Source organism: Lingula anatina, chromosome 8 (genome assembly GCF_051362555.1).
Source record: "Lingula anatina isolate TDL-2025a chromosome 8, LinAna3.0, whole genome shotgun sequence".
Taxonomy (NCBI): domain Eukaryota; kingdom Metazoa; phylum Brachiopoda; class Lingulata; order Lingulida; family Lingulidae; genus Lingula; species Lingula anatina.
The window spans coordinates 3,286,660-3,305,523 of NC_141774.1; the positions used below are offsets into that span (position 1 = coordinate 3,286,660).

Consider the following 18,864-nt stretch of genomic DNA (forward strand, 5'->3'; position numbering starts at 1 on the left):
GCGTCAGATGTAAGGTTTTAGTAAAACGTTATGTATCGTTGGTCGGACATATTTTGTGCGCACTATTCCTGAAGTCTGTGGGCGCCTTTGTTATATGTGGCGAAGAACTCATCATCGATTCACGTAGACACATTATGAAAAAATTAAATCAATTAAAAAGATAAATATATACCCAAATGAACAGAGTGAAATAAACTGCAGATGTTCTGTCAATCTTTTCTATTTATTAAGCACGTATTAAATAGGGCCTAGGAATCTTTAACATATGATTTGAATTTTAAAGTTTGTCCATATCAACCTTTTTTCGACAAACTATTACCAGATACACAATATTTCAAAGAGTTAATATGTATGACTTCTCCCTCAGTATTCCCCCTTCGTTACATTGTTTCCTGTATCTTTACTGTTATAATGATATACTCGGTCTTGATGTTACGTGTAAACATTGTTGAGTATCTGTGCTACTTTTAATACTACTAGTGCATGTTTACGCATCAAAAATACGTAGAAAAATAATTATATAAAGTAGATAAAAAACTATTAATGTACGTAATTATAATATTAAAATGATCTTGATTCTTTCTCGTGTGTAATTTAAATGGGTTAAGTTTTAAATACGAATAAAACGGAAGTGAGCAAGCGCATTGTAGCCTGTGGTATCTATACTACCGTGAATTACTTTGTAGAACGAAAAGAGGCAAGAATCAAGATAGGGCGGATAAAGATGGTATGGGGACATATTTTTGAAAAGCGACTGTGCGTGTCGCTCTTATAGGAACGTTGTCTTTGCCACAGGGTCTCTGACACAACCAGGCGTCTTTGGTCCTCTTACCTGCTGGAATATTGTTTGTTGTTCAGAGAAGGCGAAGTCCAAGCGAAATTTACTCAGGACGCCATGACGGGAGGGAAAGAACTCGAAAGGTGGTCACGATCCTCATGGAAGAAGCATGGCATTCAACGCGTCCTGATCTAAGATGGACAGCTTGTACCGCAATGAGCACGGCTTGTATCTGTGTACAGCTTGTACCGCAATGAGCACGGCTTGTATCTGTGTACAGCTTGTACCGCAGTGAGCACGGCTTGTATCTGTGTACAGCTTGTACCGCAGTGAGCACGGCTTGTATCTGTGTACAGCTTGTACCGCAGTGAGCACGGCTTGTATCTGTGTACAGCTTGTACCGCAGTGAGCACGGCTTGTATCTGTGTACAGCTTGTACCGCAGTGAGCACGGCTTGTATCTGTGTACAGCTTGTACCGCAGTGAGCACGGCTTGTATCTGTGTACAGCTTGTACCGCAGTGAGCACGGCTTGTATCTGTGTACAGCTTGTACCGCAGTGAGCACGGCTTGTATCTGTGTACAGCTTGTACCGCAGTGAGCACGGCTTGTATCTGTGTACAGCTTGTACCGCAGTGAGCACGGCTTGTATCTGTGTACAGCTTGTACCGCAATGAGCACGGCTTGTATCTGTGTACAGCTTGTACCGCAATGAGCACGGCTTGTATCTGTGTACAGCTTGTACCGCAATGAGCACGGCTTGTATCTGTGTACAGCTTGTACCGCAATGAGCACGGCTTGTATCTGTGTACAGCTTGTACCGCAATGAGCACGGCTTGTATCTGTGTACAGCTTGTACCGCAATGAGCACGGCTTGTATCTGTGTACAGCTTGTACCGCAGTGAGCACGGCTTGTATCTGTGTACAGCTTGTACCGCAGTGAGCACGGCTTGTATCTGTGTACAGCTTGTACCGCAATGAGCACGGCTTGTATCTGTGTACACCTTGTACCGCAATGAGCACGGCTTGTATCTGTGTACAGCTTGTTGGGGGATTTTCTCGTTACTGGGACAAGTTCGGGAGCTCAAATTTTCTATAAAGATGGAGAATTAAGCAGTTGTGTTCTTATGTCAGGCTGTGTCCTTATGTTGGCGTTCCTGGTTAATATACGCGAGGGTACGCTTCATCCATGTTGAAAGGTATCAATACACGTACTCAAGCACATCCGAAGCTCAATTTCCACAATTACCTCACACCTTTATCTGTTGTCATATTTGACCCCCCCCCCCCCCCACACACACACACACAACCCGCACCGCACACATCCCTCATAACACTGGATATTTTGTCGAAGGCTGGTTTCATCACATTGCCTTTTAATCTACCGTACAGTATATATGTAAGTTTCACGACAATTACTCTTAAACGAAAATAGTTTTCCAACAGTACCCATGAATTATTATTTCATTACTTTAAGAACATCTCACCCTCCCTGTCTCGCGTTACGTCTTCACTAACACAATTGGGTGATATTTGTAGAGTCGGTCACAATCATGGTTGAGACAGCATCAAAAGTCTGTGGTACATTTCTCTTATGAACAGATATTGTTACTTAAAATTTTCATAGTGGTAGATAGATTAGCAATAAATAAATAAGAGAAGGGGATGAAAAAGAGTTCAAGGCTAATAAGAGTAGATTTGGCAGAGACATGAATAAAAATCGAAACAATTACTTCATTTCTAAGCTGGAGCTTCTGGTCAGACGAATGAACTGCACACAAAGATTATCTCTTTTCCATCTGGTTGTTAATAGAACAAAACCAGCCTTCAGTGTGTGTGTGTGTGTGTGTGTGTGTGTGTGTGTGTGTGTGTGTGCGCGCGCGCGTGTGTGTTTGTGTGCGTGCGTGCATGCTGTAACACAGTTTCAGCGGAGTGATAAACTCTCCTGATAGGCCTACATGGGCTGACTCTTAACCCCCCCCCCGGGCGAAGCACCGAGCAATCCGCGACCCAGGTACAGTTAAAGTTTGCTTGAGTCCCTCATAACACTTTCTTTTTTTTTCATCTAACGTTCAGTACAAGTGACGAGTCATGACTTATTACTCGAATAACATCTTTATTCCCCCAGCCCCGTCTCACGTTGTCTTCACTAACACAATTGGGTGGATTTTTGTGGAGGCCGTCACAATCATGGTTGAGACAGCATTTTAAACGAGAGACCGCAGCCTGAGGCACATTTTTCTTATGAACAAAGGTTGTTCACTTAAAATATTCTTCACAGTGGCAGACAGATTAGCTAAAAAAGAGGATGAAAAAGAGTTAAAGTTCAATAAGAGTAAAGTACGAGTATTCTCCAGTGTATGCCTTAGCGAATCTTTAATAAAAATGAAGTCTTTCGCCCTTGTTCGTTTTTTTTTTGTCTTTAACTTTTGATTCTGCAGTCGTAGCAAATTCGCTTTTCAAACTTTCATGGCAAATAATTTAGTTGAATCTCTTTTTTTATTATTATTAAAAAATGTAATTTCTTTGGAAATTGTTACCTTCTGTTTCCAGTACGTGACCGGTTCGTCTTTTCACCCAGCCAACCACCCTTAATTTGGGATCTTCCTCTCATAGTAATGGGACGGATTTTCTTTCAGTTATTTAGAGGAAAACTATGTTATTTAGCTGGTAAAACTTGTACATAAAAGCATTAAATATATCATAGCAGTCGGGAGCTGGTTATACCGTCAACATCTTTTTACAGTTAATACATTTTAACTGAATTACTAATATTTTCTTTTTTTTTTACGATCGTCAGTGCAGAACTATTATTGCCTCTGTAGCAGCCAGTTGAAAACCTTCAAAATGTTATTCTCTTAATTTTACAATAAAACATTAATTTTTGTAACCAAATTAGTTTTTTTCTTTCTTTTTAATTGAGGGTACCATTGGTGTGTGTGTGTGGGATGTGTGTGTGTGTGGGGGGGGGGGGGGGGGGAATTGATCACTGTTCATGGGAAATAAAATCATTAATTTACAAATCACAGTAAATAAAACTTGAATCATATCTCACTGATAATGCAAATTAAAATCTTGATAATCACGAATCACCGAGAAAAATACTTCGTTTCACAAAGGGCAAAGAATAAAAAGGTACATTCACGAGTCACGGGAATGGGGTGCTTCACAGATCACTGTAAATGATATGAACATTTCACGCATCACGGGGAAATAAAAAGTGGCTTACACAGGTAACTAATTCGAAAATACGTATACCCCATGGGACACATTATGTGAAAAAGTTTTAAAAAGCATAATAATAATAATAATAATAATAATAATAATAACTAGAGGATCAGAGAGGCGATACCGCCTCCGGATATTGTACCACCAGCTGGAGTAAGCGCATTCGAATGGACCCCCCCCCAAAAAAAAAAAGGGGCACCACCACCAGTCTTGTGCTTGACAAGCTGTATTAAATGCAATCAATAGGAATTCTCAAAATATGCAAAAAAAGAAAAAAACTAAAAATGGTACAATCAAAGTTCAGTTCACTGTAAAAAGTAGGTCAAAGGTCAATTTTAAGGTCACAGTAAATTGCCAGTATATGACTTCCTATTCAAGTTCAATGGTAACTATGGACCTATCTCTTCCAGTTTTGGAGATAAAAGAGAACCAAAATTTGCAAAGTTCAATTCATGATAAAAAGTAGGTCAAAGGTCAATTTCAAGGTCACAATAAATTGCCTCTAATGACTTCCTATTCAAATTCAATAGTAACTATGGGTGTATCTTTGCCAGTTTTGAAAGTATAAACATTAAAAAAGTTGCAAAGTTCAGTTTATGGTGTAAAGTAGGTCAAAGGTCAATTTAAAGGTCACAGTAAAATTACCAGTACATGACTTCTTATTCAACTTCAATAGTACCTATGGACCTATCTCTGCCAGTTTTGGAGATAAAAAGGAAAGACAATTTGCAAAGTTCAGTTCATGGTGAAAAGTGGGTCAAAGGTCAATTTTAAGGTCACAGTAAATTGCCTCTAATGACTTTCTATTCAAATTCAATAGTAACTATGGGTGTATCTTTGCCAGTTTTGAAAGTATAAGCATTAAAAAAGTTGCAAAGTTCAGTTTATGGTGTAAAGTAGGTCAAAGGTCAATTTAAAGGTCACAGTAAAATTACCAGTATATGACTTCCTATTCAACTTCAATAGTACCTGAGGACCTATCTCTGCCAGTTTTGGAGATAAAAGGGAACGAAAATTTGCAAAGTTCAGTTCATTGTGAAAAGTAGATCAAAGGTCAATTTCAAGGTCACAGTTAAATTGCCAGTATGTGACTTCCTATTCAACTTCAATAGTACCTATGGACCTATCTCTGCCAGTTTTGGAGATAAAAAGAAACGAAAATTTGCAAAGTTCAGTTCATGGTGAATAGTAGGTCAAAGGTCAATTTTAAGGTCACAGTAAATTGCCTCTATTGACTTTCTATTCAAATTCAATAGTAACTATGGGTGTATCTTTGCCAGTTTTGGAGATAAAAGGGAACGAAAATTTGCAAAGTTCAATTCATGATGAAAAGTAGGTCAAAGGTCAATTTCAAGGTCACATTTAGATTGCCAGTATATGACTTCCTATTCAAGTTCAATAGTAACTATGGACCTATCTCTGCCAGTTTTGGAGAAAAAAGGGAACAAAAACTTGCAAAGTTCAGTTCATTGTGAAAAGTAGATCAAAGGTCAATTTCAAGGTCACAGTTAAATTGCCAGTATGTGACTTCCTATTCAACTTCATGGTGTTCAGTTCAGTTCATGGTGAAAAGTAGGTCAAAGGTCAATTTCAAGGTCACATTTAGATTGCCAGTATATGACTTCCTATTCATGTTCAATAGCAACTTTTTGCCAGTTTTGGAGATATAAGGGACTTAATGTTATAATTTTGGAGATACCATAATGTGCCATAAATTTCCTACAGAAGAAATTAATTAAAATAAAGAAAAGGTCATTTTGGTCAAAATTCTTGAAATGGGAGGTGCTCCGAAGTTCCAGATGTTCAAATTTGATGAAATAATGTCATTTTTGACCACAAGTTGTCTGCTTTGCCAAGCCTTATGTTTTATTTTTCCGGAGTTCAAAATTCATTATCCATTACCGTACTGCACATTTTGCTTTCACCACCAATATGTACTTTTTGATACAGCGTAACTTTGGAGATAAAAGTCAAGCAAAATTTGCAAAGTTCAGTTCATGGCGAAAAGTAGGTCAAAGGTCAATTTCAAGGTCACATTTAGATTGCCAGTATATGACTTCCTATTCAAGTTCAATAGTAACTATGGACCTATCTCTGCCAGTTTTGGAGATAAAAGGGAAGCAAAATTTGCAAAGTTCAGTTCATGGTGAAAAGTAGGTCAAAGGTCAATTTTAAGGTCACATTTAGATTGCCAGTATATGACTTCCTATTCAAGTTCAATAGTAACTATGGACCTATCTCTGCCAGTTTTGGAGATAAAAGGGAAGCAAAATTTGCAAAGTTCAGTTCATGGTGAAAAGTAGGTCAAAGGTCAATTTCAAGGTCACATATAGATTTCCAGTATATGACTTCCTATTCAAGTTCAATAGTAACTATGGACCTATCTCTGCCAGTTTTGGAGATAAAAGGGAAGCAAAATTTGCAAAGTTCAGTTCATGGTGAAAAGTAGGTCAAAGGTCAATTTTAAGGTCACATTTAGATTGCCAGTATATGACTTTCTATTCAAGTTCAATAGTAACTATGGACCTATCTCTGCCAGTTTTGGAGATAAAAGGGAACGAAAATTTGCAAAGTTCAGTTCATTGTGAAAAGTAGATCAAAGGTCAATTTCAAGGTCACAGTTAAATTGCCAGTATGTGACTTCCTATTCAACTTCAATAGTACCTATGGACCTATCTCTGCCAGTTTTGGAGATAAAAAGAAACGAAAATTTGCAAAGTTCAGTTCATGGTGAATAGTAGGTCAAAGGTCAATTTTAAGGTCACAGTAAATTGCCTCTAATGACTTTCTATTCAAATTCAATAGTAACTTTGGGTGTATCTTTGCCAGTTTTGGAGATAAAAGGGAACGAAAATTTGCAAAGTTCAATTCATGATGAAAAGTAGGTCAAAGATCAATTTCAAGGTCACATTTAGATTGCCAGTATATGACTTCCTATTCAAGTTCAATAGTAACTATGGACCTATCTCTGCCAGTTTTGGAGATAAAAGGGAACAAAAACTTGCAAAGTTGTTCATTGTGAAAAGTAGATCAAAGGTCAATTTCAAGGTCACAGTTAAATTGCCAGTATGTGACTTCCTATTCAACTTCATGGTGAAAAGTAGGTCAAAGGTCAATTTCAAGGTCACATTTAGATTGCCAGTATATGACTTCCTATTCATGTTCAATAGCAACTTTTTGCCAGTTTTGGAGATATAAGGGACTAAATGTTATAATTTTGGAGTTACCATAATGTGCCATAAATTTCCAACAGAAAAAATTAATTAAAATAAAGAAAAGGTCATTTTGGTCAAAAGCTCTGAAGTGCTCTGAAGTTCCAGATGTTCAAATTTGATGAAATAATGTCATTTTTGACCACAAGTTGTCTGCTTTGCCAAGCCTTATGTTTTATTTTTCCGGAGTTCAAAATTTATTATCCATTACCGTACTGCACATTTTGCTTTCACCACCAATATGTACTTTTTAATACAGTGTAACTCTAAAGCCGTATGGAATACAAAAAAACCGAGACCACCTCCAGTGTTGGGCTTTACATGCTCTACAAAATGCAAATAAGAATGGGTCTCTAGCATTAACGGTTCCCGAATTAGAGACAGTTTTCAGTTTCGGTATCTTATGGCCTCTACTCCCGTGAAAATGCACCGATTGACCCCAAATTCACAGAGATGAAAGATGACCTGAAGGGTAACACTTTCCAATAATATTATTGGTTAAGTCTGTGTGGTGTCTGAAAAACAGGGCAAATAATTTTTTTTTCGTAAAAAAATTAATTTTTTTGAAAATTTTGGCCTGTTTGACCTTGAAATAAAGGTCAAAGGTCAAATCCAAGGGCATATTTGAAATCTACACATATGACTTTTGGAAAGCCGTCTGTAGAACTTTTTCCCATAATTCCTTCCGTAGGGTAGATAATTAGCATTTAATTTTGCCATTTTTAGACAAGGGTACATTGCAATGAGTGCCACACCTAGACCCCAAAACCGACAAAGCCCAAATTTTACGTGGAACGAGTTGAGATTATAGGTGACCTAAATCCAAGAGATGGGTACGGGGGCCCTTACCGTCTAGGAGGAGAAGCGGTAACGGTAGCCGTCCGGCGGAGCCGGCGGAACGATCCGGACGGGACTAAAACCATGTGTACCGCCAGCGCTAACGCTGGTGGTACAATAATAGGGATTCTTATTTAAAGACATTTATGACGTCAGGCAAGAAGCCAGCACTTGACTTTTATTTACAATAAATGAAGCACTTTAATAATTACTTTATTCCAATACATCAATATTTGACTTCTGATTTACGTTTAAAGTAAATTTCTTTTTTCTAAATTTATGTTATTAAACTTTTACATTTAATAGTTCTTAAAAGAAATAAACTATACATCGTACAAACATTTAAACATGTATTCTATGTAAGGATTATTAAAGATGTATATTTCGAAATAGAATGTATATTTTCTTTAATTAGACTTAAGAAATAAACATTACAATGTACAATACAATACAAATCACTTCTCACATACACATTTCTCAAAAACATACGCATTCACACATATCCATATACCCTACCATGCCACTTTATTGCGAGCTACATATATGTAACTACTGTACTGTATAACATAAATACATATCCGTATACCCTACCATGCCACTTTATTGCGAGCTACATATATGTAACTACTGTACTGTATAACATAAATACATATCCGTATACCCTACCATGCCACTTTATTGCGAGCTACATATATGTAACTACTGTACTGTATAACATAAATACATATCCATATACCCTACCATGCCACTTTATTGCGAGCTACATATATGTAACTACTGTATGAAATAAATACATATAAAGACAAGCAAAGCATAATTTTTTAGTTCAGAAGGAATTCGATGTCACTGTAATACAGATGCCCTCCATTTTTTTTATTTTCTGTAAATGTATTATTTTACCTGAGAAATTACAATATTTATTTACTTATCATCATTTCTGAAAATAATATCTGATGCGTAAATCTGAACACTGGCTTCCTTTTCTTCCCTTATCCAGTTTTTGAGTTTTTCACAACATCAAAGTTTACGATATGTATATATTATCTTTTATTTTTTAGAATTAAATGAATTAGACTTCACTTGATTTCGATTGACGAAAAGTTCAGTAGGTGTGCCAGACATCTAAGCTGCTTAATCTGAACTCAAATTTAGTGAGAATTCCCTCAGAGATGGGTCGATCCTGCTAGATCGATCTAGGTCTGGGAATGGGTCTAAGTTAATCTATTGGTCAAGACTTGTATTTGATGAACTGAACCAGATTTGTCCTTGCTGTCATACTGATAGGAAGGTGGGCTCCCAGGCTGCTTTTCTGTTGATGAATCTGGAAAATTTTCACAATATTCTTTCAGAAGATACCCCTTGCTTTAATTGATCAATATGTCTTTAAATAAAGATATTATTATACACTGTAAAAGACTATATCAAATACCCAAATGCAGGAATCATTTTAATAAGCAAAACATGATGCTTTTATATGTTGTCCACTATGCAGATGATGGAACTGTTGCTGTTATAGGTCTTTAATTGTTTTGGTAAATAAATAAATAAAACCACAGGGAGCAGTTTTACCTCAGCTGTCAGCTGTGGCACCATATGGTCTGGAGTATGTATGTTAACCTGATCTCCATGACAACAGGTACAGATGATCAACACTGATGTCCAGAGCCGCAGTAACCACCAACAATTTCTGGTCCTTGCTCACTACTTCCACAAGAAATGTGCAAAAATTCTGAAATGAAAAATCAACTAAAAAACAAATCTGACATTGATCTTAGATTTGCAGGGACTCTTGCTGAGTGCAAACAGCGTAAGTGAATGACATGGCTTCTCTTGTTTCTAACATACTTGCATAATCAGCAGCTGTTTTTTTATTCTATTCAATGCCTGCAGAGGCGCTTCAGTCAATTAAGCCGATTGCACTTTGCGAGAGTCCAGGCACAGAGTTGAATCACTCTACGTTGACCTATGGTGTCTGTGAGAGCCCATAGAAATCAGAATATATAGACACAAATACACACATCAAACAAATATCTTCTTCACTATATGAAGCAGATTCATCTATAGGCAAGAGAGGTGACACAAGAATTGTAAATTCTTTGAAAAAATCAGATATTTTCACCTCAACAGGTATGGTCTTTCTATAATAGAAATGAATTTTTGTTTTTCATTGTTCCAAATCTTATTTTTTGGTTTCTGGCCAGTCATCAATACTACTGTGTCTGTACTCTTTCAATATTTTAATCTATCAACTGAACACAACCATTCATTAACATTGGCAGTATGAGTAAACCATCAACATATTTACATAAAACACAAATAGGTTATATAATATTGATTCATATAATATTAATTCATGTAATAGGAGAAAATTTTATCTATTAGTACATCAACCTTTAGACATAGCAAATATTAAGACTGGGTTCCCACATACTTAGATCAATCTAACAGGATCAATCCATCTCCAAAGGGTTTCTCGCTCATTGCTTTCAGCTTAAGTTGCTTAATTAGATGTCTGACACACCTACTGAACCTGTTAAATGATAATTAATTACCCCCTAGCAGGTTCAGTAGGCATGACAGACATCTAGTGAAATAATGTATATCATTTAGAAATTATGGTAATAACTCGGAAGTTAAGCCATTCTTTGGATCTTTTTCTATAACTGAAGACAATTTAAAGGCTGTGCAATGGAATTGCCATTTTAAAGCAGGAATTCTTCTAAGCTAATTTCATAGTGATAAAAACAACAGGCAGTGCATATTGTTTTTACAAACTCATGACTCACCTACATAAACACCTTACCAGTGTTGACATTATCTAGGTCTCTGAACTCTGTGCTAAAGAGGATCATCACACAGCCCTTCTTTATATCCACACAATGATACCTACAGATTTTATATCAATTCTTGAATTAATCATTGTTTTCATTTAAATTAGTAAAAATAAATAAATAAATAAATGAGAAAAAAATAATAAATTTGGGAAAATTATTCAACAATTTATTTATATATAATTTTTTTAATCATTATCAACTGCCTCAATCAATAAATGGAATAACTATTTCACAATTTTTCGGAAAGATCTCATTTCTATACACTAACAATTAAAAATGTTTAGCTGACAGTGAGAAGTTATCAGTCTTACAGAGACAGTGAGAAGTTATCAGTCTTACAGAGACATTATGCAATTTTGTATTTGCCTACTGCTTCCCATAATACAACAGTAATTGTTGATGTCCCAATGTTCAATGTCTTCCCATAATTAATACAACAGTAATTGTTGATGTCACAATGTTCAATGTCTTCTCATAATACAACAGCAATTGTTGATGTCACAATGTTGAATGTCTTCCAATAATTAATACAACAGTAATTGTTGATGTCACAATGTTCAATGTCTTCTCATAATACAACAGCAATTGTTGATGTCACAATGTTCAATGTCTTCCCATAATTAATACAACAGTAATTGTTGATGTCACAATGTTCAATGTCTTCCCATAATTAATACAACAGTAATTGTTGATGTCACAATGTTCAATGTCTTCTCATAATACAACAGCAATTGTTGATGTCACAATGTTGAATGTCTTCCCACAATGCAACCAATATTGTTGATGTCACAATGTTCAGTGTAAAAACCACCATATAATTTCCCAATGATGGCCATACTAAGAAATGCCTGCAAAACTGCATGAACAAAATAAATGGGTGAAACATTTCACATCCCCATGGACAGGACATTTGCCCTTCACAGAACCCCCCCCCCCCCCCCCCCCCCCCCCCCCCCCCCCCCCCGTTCTTAACTTCTGACACCAAATATTAAAACTTTCATACACTGCCAACTACTCCGCACAATATGACTGAGAACAATCTCTTGGTTCCTGAGAACCATCAAGTTGAAAATGTGGTTGCTGTATAGGCCACTAAGCTCACATTGCACCTGGTGAGAAAGGCACAATTTCATGAATAAGTTTATGTTAAAGTCAGAGACAGTTTATGTTAAAGTCAGAGACTGTTATAAAATTGGATTTTATTCACGGAAAGGATATTCATGGAGGACATTTAAGACATGGAAAGTGATCAATGAGGACAATAATTCATGGAGGTTACCATGAAGGACATTGGATAAAGTGACATTAATTAAACGGTGGGCATTTAAGGAGTATAGTTAATTTAAGATGTACCATATAACTGATATGTTTATGTTTTAAAATGTACTTCATACATACAGAGTTCAGTTCTGTCCTTTAATAGTATATTAGGTAAATGTTTGTTTTATAATCTCACATTTAAGGGGCCGGTGTAAAGGACATAACCTACCACCCCTTCAGTTTAGTATAGTCCACACACCCCTATTGAATAATAGACAATGCCACCTAGAGTGAGCAGTTCATTTACACAGACACCTTAGAAGCTAGCAGTTCATTTTTATGCAGACACCTAAGAAGCAAAAATGTAGTCATACAAAAGAGGACATAAGATTGTAAGTTTCATTTACTTGTACTTTATAAAACTGTCATTATCACTATTAAATTTATATGGAGTTAAATTTTGGTTTAGGGTATGTATATTGTAGTTTACAAGTTTTAGTAAAATTTGGGTGTGGACACGTGGATAATTTCAAAAGTAGTGTAGCAATTTTCATTATTATTGAATGTGTTCACTTTATTAATATTTATTTATCTGTTTGTTTTTTTATAGGACATTATTGGTGTTTATACTGGTAACAAGCTCTGCCATACTGCTCACCTGCTCATAAGTAGAAGGGAAGATGTCTCTTGTCCAGAGCACAGTGGTATCTGCACAGCCAATCTACAAGAAGATGACAGCATTGGGGACAACCAACGCGCCATGTAGCAGATCCTTGAGGAGAGGTCACAGTTGGCACCTTAACTACTGGATGGACAGCCAAGCCCACTCTGCATATGACAATGTTGAAAGTCTTCCGGACAAACAACACGACTCTTTACACTTTACCAAAGCTCTGAAAAAAAAAATGGAAAAAGCACCATCTTATGGTCAAGTGTTTACAGCAAAAGAAAAAAAAACACTAGGGACAAAATGCAAAAACACTTTGCTCAGTGCATAGCAATGCACTGCTATTCTGAATTTGATGCTTGCTTTAGAGAAAATCAAGGAGACGTGGTTTTGATTAAAAGAGCAATGAGTTATGTTATTGACTCTAATATTAGTATTGTTACAGTGGTGATTGTCAAAATTGTTTAAAGTACTCTCATGTATGTAAAGATGACTCAGAAACTATTTTCCCTGAGAAAGGCAAACTAGACTTTAGCAACACTGAAGACATGCAAATCTTGAGACAGTGCCTGAATTATAGACTGGGCCCAAGGGCAATTGAATCAACAAAACTTAATTTTAATTAAAATACCAACACACAAAAAGTGGAGACTTTAACCCGTACAATTCAGAAAACTAATAATAAAGATGTCACCTTTTCTCAGAACTTTGCAGGAAGGATTAACAGTGCAGTCCACTTACAGAATAATGGACTTTAACTATCCACTTTGAGTAAGATGGCCTCTGTTGGTAGTGTGCAAACTCCTCAGTCATTAAATATCTGGAGAAAGGTGAAAAACAGATGAAAATGAAAGTGAATAACAATAAGACACTTGCATTCAAGTTAACAGCTAGAAGGAGAATCCTTAACTGCTACATAAAGTATGACAGATCTAAAGCATTGAAAAATAATGACTATAGAAAACGCATATCTATGCCAAATCTCGTATTTTCTGATCACAGTTATTCAAAGAGAACATGTACTTAAAAGAAAATGTATGATTTCAAGATACTACTCTGTAATAAACTGGTTGTGAAATATACACAAGTTTGTTGGTCTTTCTTTTACTCAAAACTTAAAAATATAATTGAGAAATCTAGAAATTAAGTAAATGTAAAAAAAATATAAATAAAAAAAAATAATAAAAATAAATTAAAATAAAATAATAATTATCATGTACACAATGATGCTGTCCGTGTTCGATGGGCCTTCCCAGATTATGACAATGTAGACTGTTATTGTTGATTCCGTGAAGCTCTGCTGTGAGATGATCTGGGTTACAGCACAGAGGGACTCCACACAGGTGAGATACTTCTGTCTCTCTCGGTATGTTGAGAATCCTTTCCTTTAGCATTAATGCCACCCTGTGCACTCCAACAGTAACTGAGTATCCGGCCCCAGGAAATGTAACCCTCATCATCCCATAACAGACCCCAATGGAACAACTGGTGCCCCCAGTCCACAGCCAACAGTATCCCTCCTGTGTGGTATGCAAATTTATGTGTAATTTATCATTTAATTGATCAAAAAATTGATAATTAGCCAGACCACCCCTTATATATTTTCCCCCTTCAGGACAGAAACAACATGGCATATAATTTCCCATTGATGGCCATACCAAGAAATACCTGCAAAATTGCATGAACAAAATAAATAGGTGAAACATTTCACATCCCCATGGACAGCAGACACACTGACATAACTCCCAATGGCACAAAAATATACACAATGTTCAATGTCTAATTCCCATAATACAACAGCAATTGTTGATGTCACAATGTTCAATGTCTTCCCATAATACAACAGCAATTGTTGATGTCACAATGTTCAATGTCTTCCCATAATACAACAGCAATTGTTGATGTCACAATGTTCAATGTCTTCCCATAATACAGAAGCAATTGTTGATGTCACAATGTTCAATGTCTTCCCATAATACAACAGCAATTGTTATGTCACAATGTTCAATGTCTTTCCATAATACAGCAGCAATTGTTGATGTCACAATGTTCAATGTCTTCCCATAATACAACAGCAATTATTGATGTCACAATGTTCAATGTCTTCCCATAATACAACAGCAATTGTTGATGTCACAATGTTGAATGTCTTCCCACAATGCAACCAATATTGTTGATGTCACATTGTTCAGTGTAGAAACCACCATATAATTTCCCAATGACGGCCATACTAAGAAATGCCTGCAAAACTGCATGAACAAAATAAATGGGTGAAACATTTCACATCCCCATGGACAGGAGACACACTGACATAACTCCCAATGGCACAAAAATATACTGTCATCAAGTAAACTTTCTTACCGGCATAACTTGAACATGCGCACCCCTCTGTTTGTAAACAAACCACTGCACCGCTCACAGTCAGTAGCCCCCTCCACCAGAGGTCTCACGACTGCACCACAACTATGCCTGGTCCTGAAAAGAAAAAAAAACTGGCAGTAGTTTATATGCTAGCCTGCTAGTTGACACCAACATTAACCCTAGCAACACACAAGAAATGCCAGGAAAAATTGAAAAAAAGCACTATTTTTCTCTCACTGAACTACATTAGTCTATAACAGGCGGTGATTGGCTGATTTAGTGGTTTATGCCCTTCCCCCCCCCCCCCCCCCCCGTTCTTACCTTCTGACACCAAATATTAAAACCTTCATACACTGCCAACTGCTCTTCCAAATATGACTGAGAATGGTCTGTTGGTTCCTGAGTACGGTCAAGTTGAAAATGTGGTTGCTGAATACGCCACCAAGCACACATTGCACCTGGTGAGAAAGGCACAATTTCATGAGTAATAAAAAGTTAAATGCAAATTTCTGTGCCTGAATTTACTTCAATTGTTTTGAAATGTGGACACATGATGCTGGGCATGTGTGAAAATCTGAGATAAGCATCTTAACTGATTATGACTAGTTTAGGAGCACTTTGCTGAGGAATAAAGTGAGAGAAGTGGAAAATTGCTTATAAAAAGATTTAAAAATATTTAAAAATATCTAAAAATTACTTAAACTCAAGTGCAAGGCTAATTGTCACAACTGTTGTTTGTGTTGTTTGTTTGTGTTGTGAGGACACAGGAAAATGTCTTTCTCTGCATAACAATACTCACCACTAAGCTGGGTAACACCCCCCCTGCCCTGCACACCTGGGAGAAACAACACTATAAAAAACCTGTCCCTGGCGTGACTATAAAAAACCTGTCTCCGTAGTCACTTGCTAACCATGCTGTATGGTAAAGGTACCTGGAAAAAAATGAAGAAAAGGTGTATTTGTGAAAGGACACAAGCTAGCCTTTAGATGACAGGAGTCAAACAGCCCTCCAGAGCCCATTGTGAGAAGATACATCAGACCCAGCTAAGAGTTGTACCAGGCAGCCTCCTCTCCACCCCCTGCCGGGCCATCAACAACCCTCAGCAGCAATCCTGATGTCTGACAGCCCTCCAGAGCCCATTGTGAGAAGATACATCAGACCCAGCTAAGAGTTGTACCAGGCAGCCTCCTCTCCACCCCCTCCTGGGCCATCAACAACCCTCAGCAGCAATCTTGATGCACCGTGACTCTAAGACATAGTAGGGTCCAGCCAGAGAGTTTAGTTTGTCCAGTAGCCCCCCCCCCCCCCCCCCCATACACACACACAGATGATGAATACAAGTTGGTTTCAGGAGAAAAAATTAATTGTCAATCTGGTTAACAAAGTCTTGTCAGGGCACACATCTGGGTGCACTAGCTGGCTAAATGGTTTGGGACAGCAAGGCAGAGAGCAAGTGGGGAGTGGCTTGGTCAACGGGACTAAAATGTGACACATGTCAGTACAGGACGGGGAAGTAGAAACTATAGAATGAAGTCCAAAGCAAGCAGCGTGGCTGGAGATTAGTAACAGTAAATGCAGGCTTGCAAGTTATGGCCTGTCACAGAATATGATCTCTAACACAGCAATGAGTTGGATCATAATGGCAAGCAATGTGACCCTACCCTGCCCAGCCCATCAGCCATGCAGACACAAGCTAACAAAGTCAGTGCAGTGATAACAGAATTGAACAAAGCTGACATGCAGCAACGCTGTGAAAACTTATGTCACATTCAGGATCTCACAGGGTATGGAGGACAGCCCATATAGCAGTGGAAGGAGATGGGAGATACAATAATAGCCTGTTCAGTGGAGGGAACAAAATACCATACCAGCCAGCCACTCAGACTGTGTACACTGTAGCAGAGAATGTGACCAGCCAGCCACTCAGACTGCGTACACTGTAGCAGAGAATGTGACCAGCCAGCCACTCAGACTGTGTACACTGTAGCAGAGAATGTGACCAGCCAGCCACTCAGAATGTGTACACTGTAGCAGAGAATGTGACCAGCCAGAAGGACATTAGAGGGGAAGAAGTCTCTTGTCCAGAGCACAGTGGTGTTTACATTAGTGACAAGCTCTGTCATACTGCTGGGGTAGCGCTTGCAATTTTTTTCGCTTAGCCATATCACCACATTTTTGTCAATTTGTTATCAAAATGGGTATAATTTGGCTAAAACATGTCAAATCAAGCCCTTTTTCTTTAGCCAATTTCAGTCAGTTTTAGCATTTGGCTAAATTGGCAAGTGTAAGCGCTTCCCCAGTACTGCTCATCTGCTCAGAAGTAGAGGAGAAGATGTCTCTTGTCCAGATCACAGTGGAGTCTGTACAACCAATCTACAAGAAGAGGATAGTATTGGGGACAAACAATGCGCCATGCAGCAGATCCTTGAGGAATTTTCTTGAGAGGTCACAGTTGGCACCTTAACTACTGATGGGGACAGCCAATCCCACACTACACGTGACAATGTTGAAAGTCTTCGGGACAAACAACACTTTACCATAGCTCTGAAAAAACAAAAGGAAAAAGGAACCATTTTCTTTAAGTGTTTCCAGCAAAAACAAAAAACACTAGAGACAAAATGCAACAATGCTTTTCTCAGTGCATAGCAATGTGCTGCTATTCTGAATTTGATGCTTGCTTTAGAGCAAACCAAGGGGAAATAGAGTTGATTAAAAGAGCACTGAGATATGTTATTAACTCTATAATTAGTTGTTACAGTGGTGATTGTCAAAATTGTTTAAAGTACTGTTATGTATGTAAAGGTGGCTCAGAAACAATTTTCCCTGAGAAAGGCAAACTAGACTTTAGCAACTCTGAAGACATGCAAATCTTGAGACAGTGCCTAAATTATAGACTGGGCCCAAAGGCAATTGAATCAACAAAACTTAATTAGTAACAACACACAAAAAGTGGAGTCTTTAATTAAACCGGACATTTCAGAAAACTAATAATAAAGATGTCACCTTTTCTCGGAACTTTGCAGTGCCAGTCCACTTAAGGAATAATGGACTTAAACTATTCACTTTGAGTAAGATGGCCTCTGTTGGTATTGTGCCAACTTCTTCAGTCATTAAAATATCTGGAAAAAGATGAAAAACAGATGCAAATGATAGTGAATCACAATAAGACACTTGCATTCAAGTTAAGAGCTAGAAGGAGAATCCTTAATCGCTACATAAAGTATGACAGATCTAAAGCATTGAAAAGTAATGACTATAGAAAATGCAATGATGCCAAAACTTGTATTTCCTGATCACAGTTATTCAAAAGCCGCATTCACATCGGGCTGAGCCATGGCTCTTCAAAGCGACCTAAATATGGCGGAGGTACATGACAGGAAAACGGCCTAATCTTTTAATAGGCTCTCCGCCTCTCACACGTCCCCCATGTATCATCCCAATGGAGCTGAGATTTAATGACTGTCCCCCCCGCAGGGACGACGCATGGGGAGGCGTGTGAGAGGCAGAGAAACTATTAAAAGATTAGGCGTTTTTTCTTTCATGTACGTCTGCCATATTTAGGTTGTGGCTTTGTAGAGCCATGGCTCAACTCGATGTGAATGTGGCCAAAGAGAACGAGAAAATGTATGATTTCAAGATACTACTCTGTAATAAACTGGTTTTTAAATATACACAAGTGTGTTGGTCT

At 37.6% G+C, this 18,864-nt stretch overlaps 1 protein-coding gene across 4 annotated transcripts; it reads right to left on the reverse strand.

The window, feature by feature from the left end:
• Positions 1-8,250: 8,250 nt before the first annotated feature.
• On the reverse strand, positions 8,251-18,315 carry LOC106159501 (uncharacterized). Of its 4 annotated transcripts, XM_087019325.1 has the most exons (8): positions 18,180-18,315; positions 15,975-16,107; positions 15,497-15,633; positions 15,176-15,289; positions 13,556-13,634; positions 12,806-13,040; positions 10,840-10,939; positions 9,623-9,782 (listed from the first exon to the last, which is right to left on the reverse strand). In XM_087019325.1, exons 3-6 carry the CDS (start codon positions 15,523-15,525, stop codon positions 13,023-13,025), a joined length of 240 nt encoding a protein of 79 aa, XP_086875451.1. In that variant the 5' UTR covers positions 15,526-15,633; positions 15,975-16,107; positions 18,180-18,315; the 3' UTR covers positions 9,623-9,782; positions 10,840-10,939; positions 12,806-13,022. The 4 variants fall into 4 exon arrangements, with proteins under 4 accessions (XP_086875448.1, XP_086875450.1, XP_086875449.1 ...); XM_087019322.1 differs by lacking the exons at positions 12,806-13,040; positions 13,556-13,634 and adding an exon at positions 8,251-9,374 and having other exon boundaries at positions 10,857-10,939; positions 18,180-18,314; XM_087019324.1 differs by lacking the exons at positions 15,975-16,107; positions 18,180-18,315 and adding an exon at positions 8,251-9,374 and having other exon boundaries at positions 10,857-10,939; positions 15,497-15,516.
• Positions 18,316-18,864: the final 549 nt, after the last annotated feature.

Excerpts from the sequence above, each read along its gene's own strand:
- LOC106159501 (XM_087019322.1), bottom strand. The coding sequence starts at position 15,525 with ATGAAGGTTTTAATATTTGGTGTCAGAAG. Across the intron at positions 10,940-15,175 it reads CGCATGTTCAAGTTATGCCG|GTATCATTGTGTGGATATAA; the intron begins GTAAGAAAGTTT and ends TAAAATCTGTAG. Across the intron at positions 9,783-10,856 it reads CCTAGATAATGTCAACACTG|AATTTTTGCACATTTCTTGT; the intron begins GTAAGGTGTTTA and ends TTTTCATTTCAG.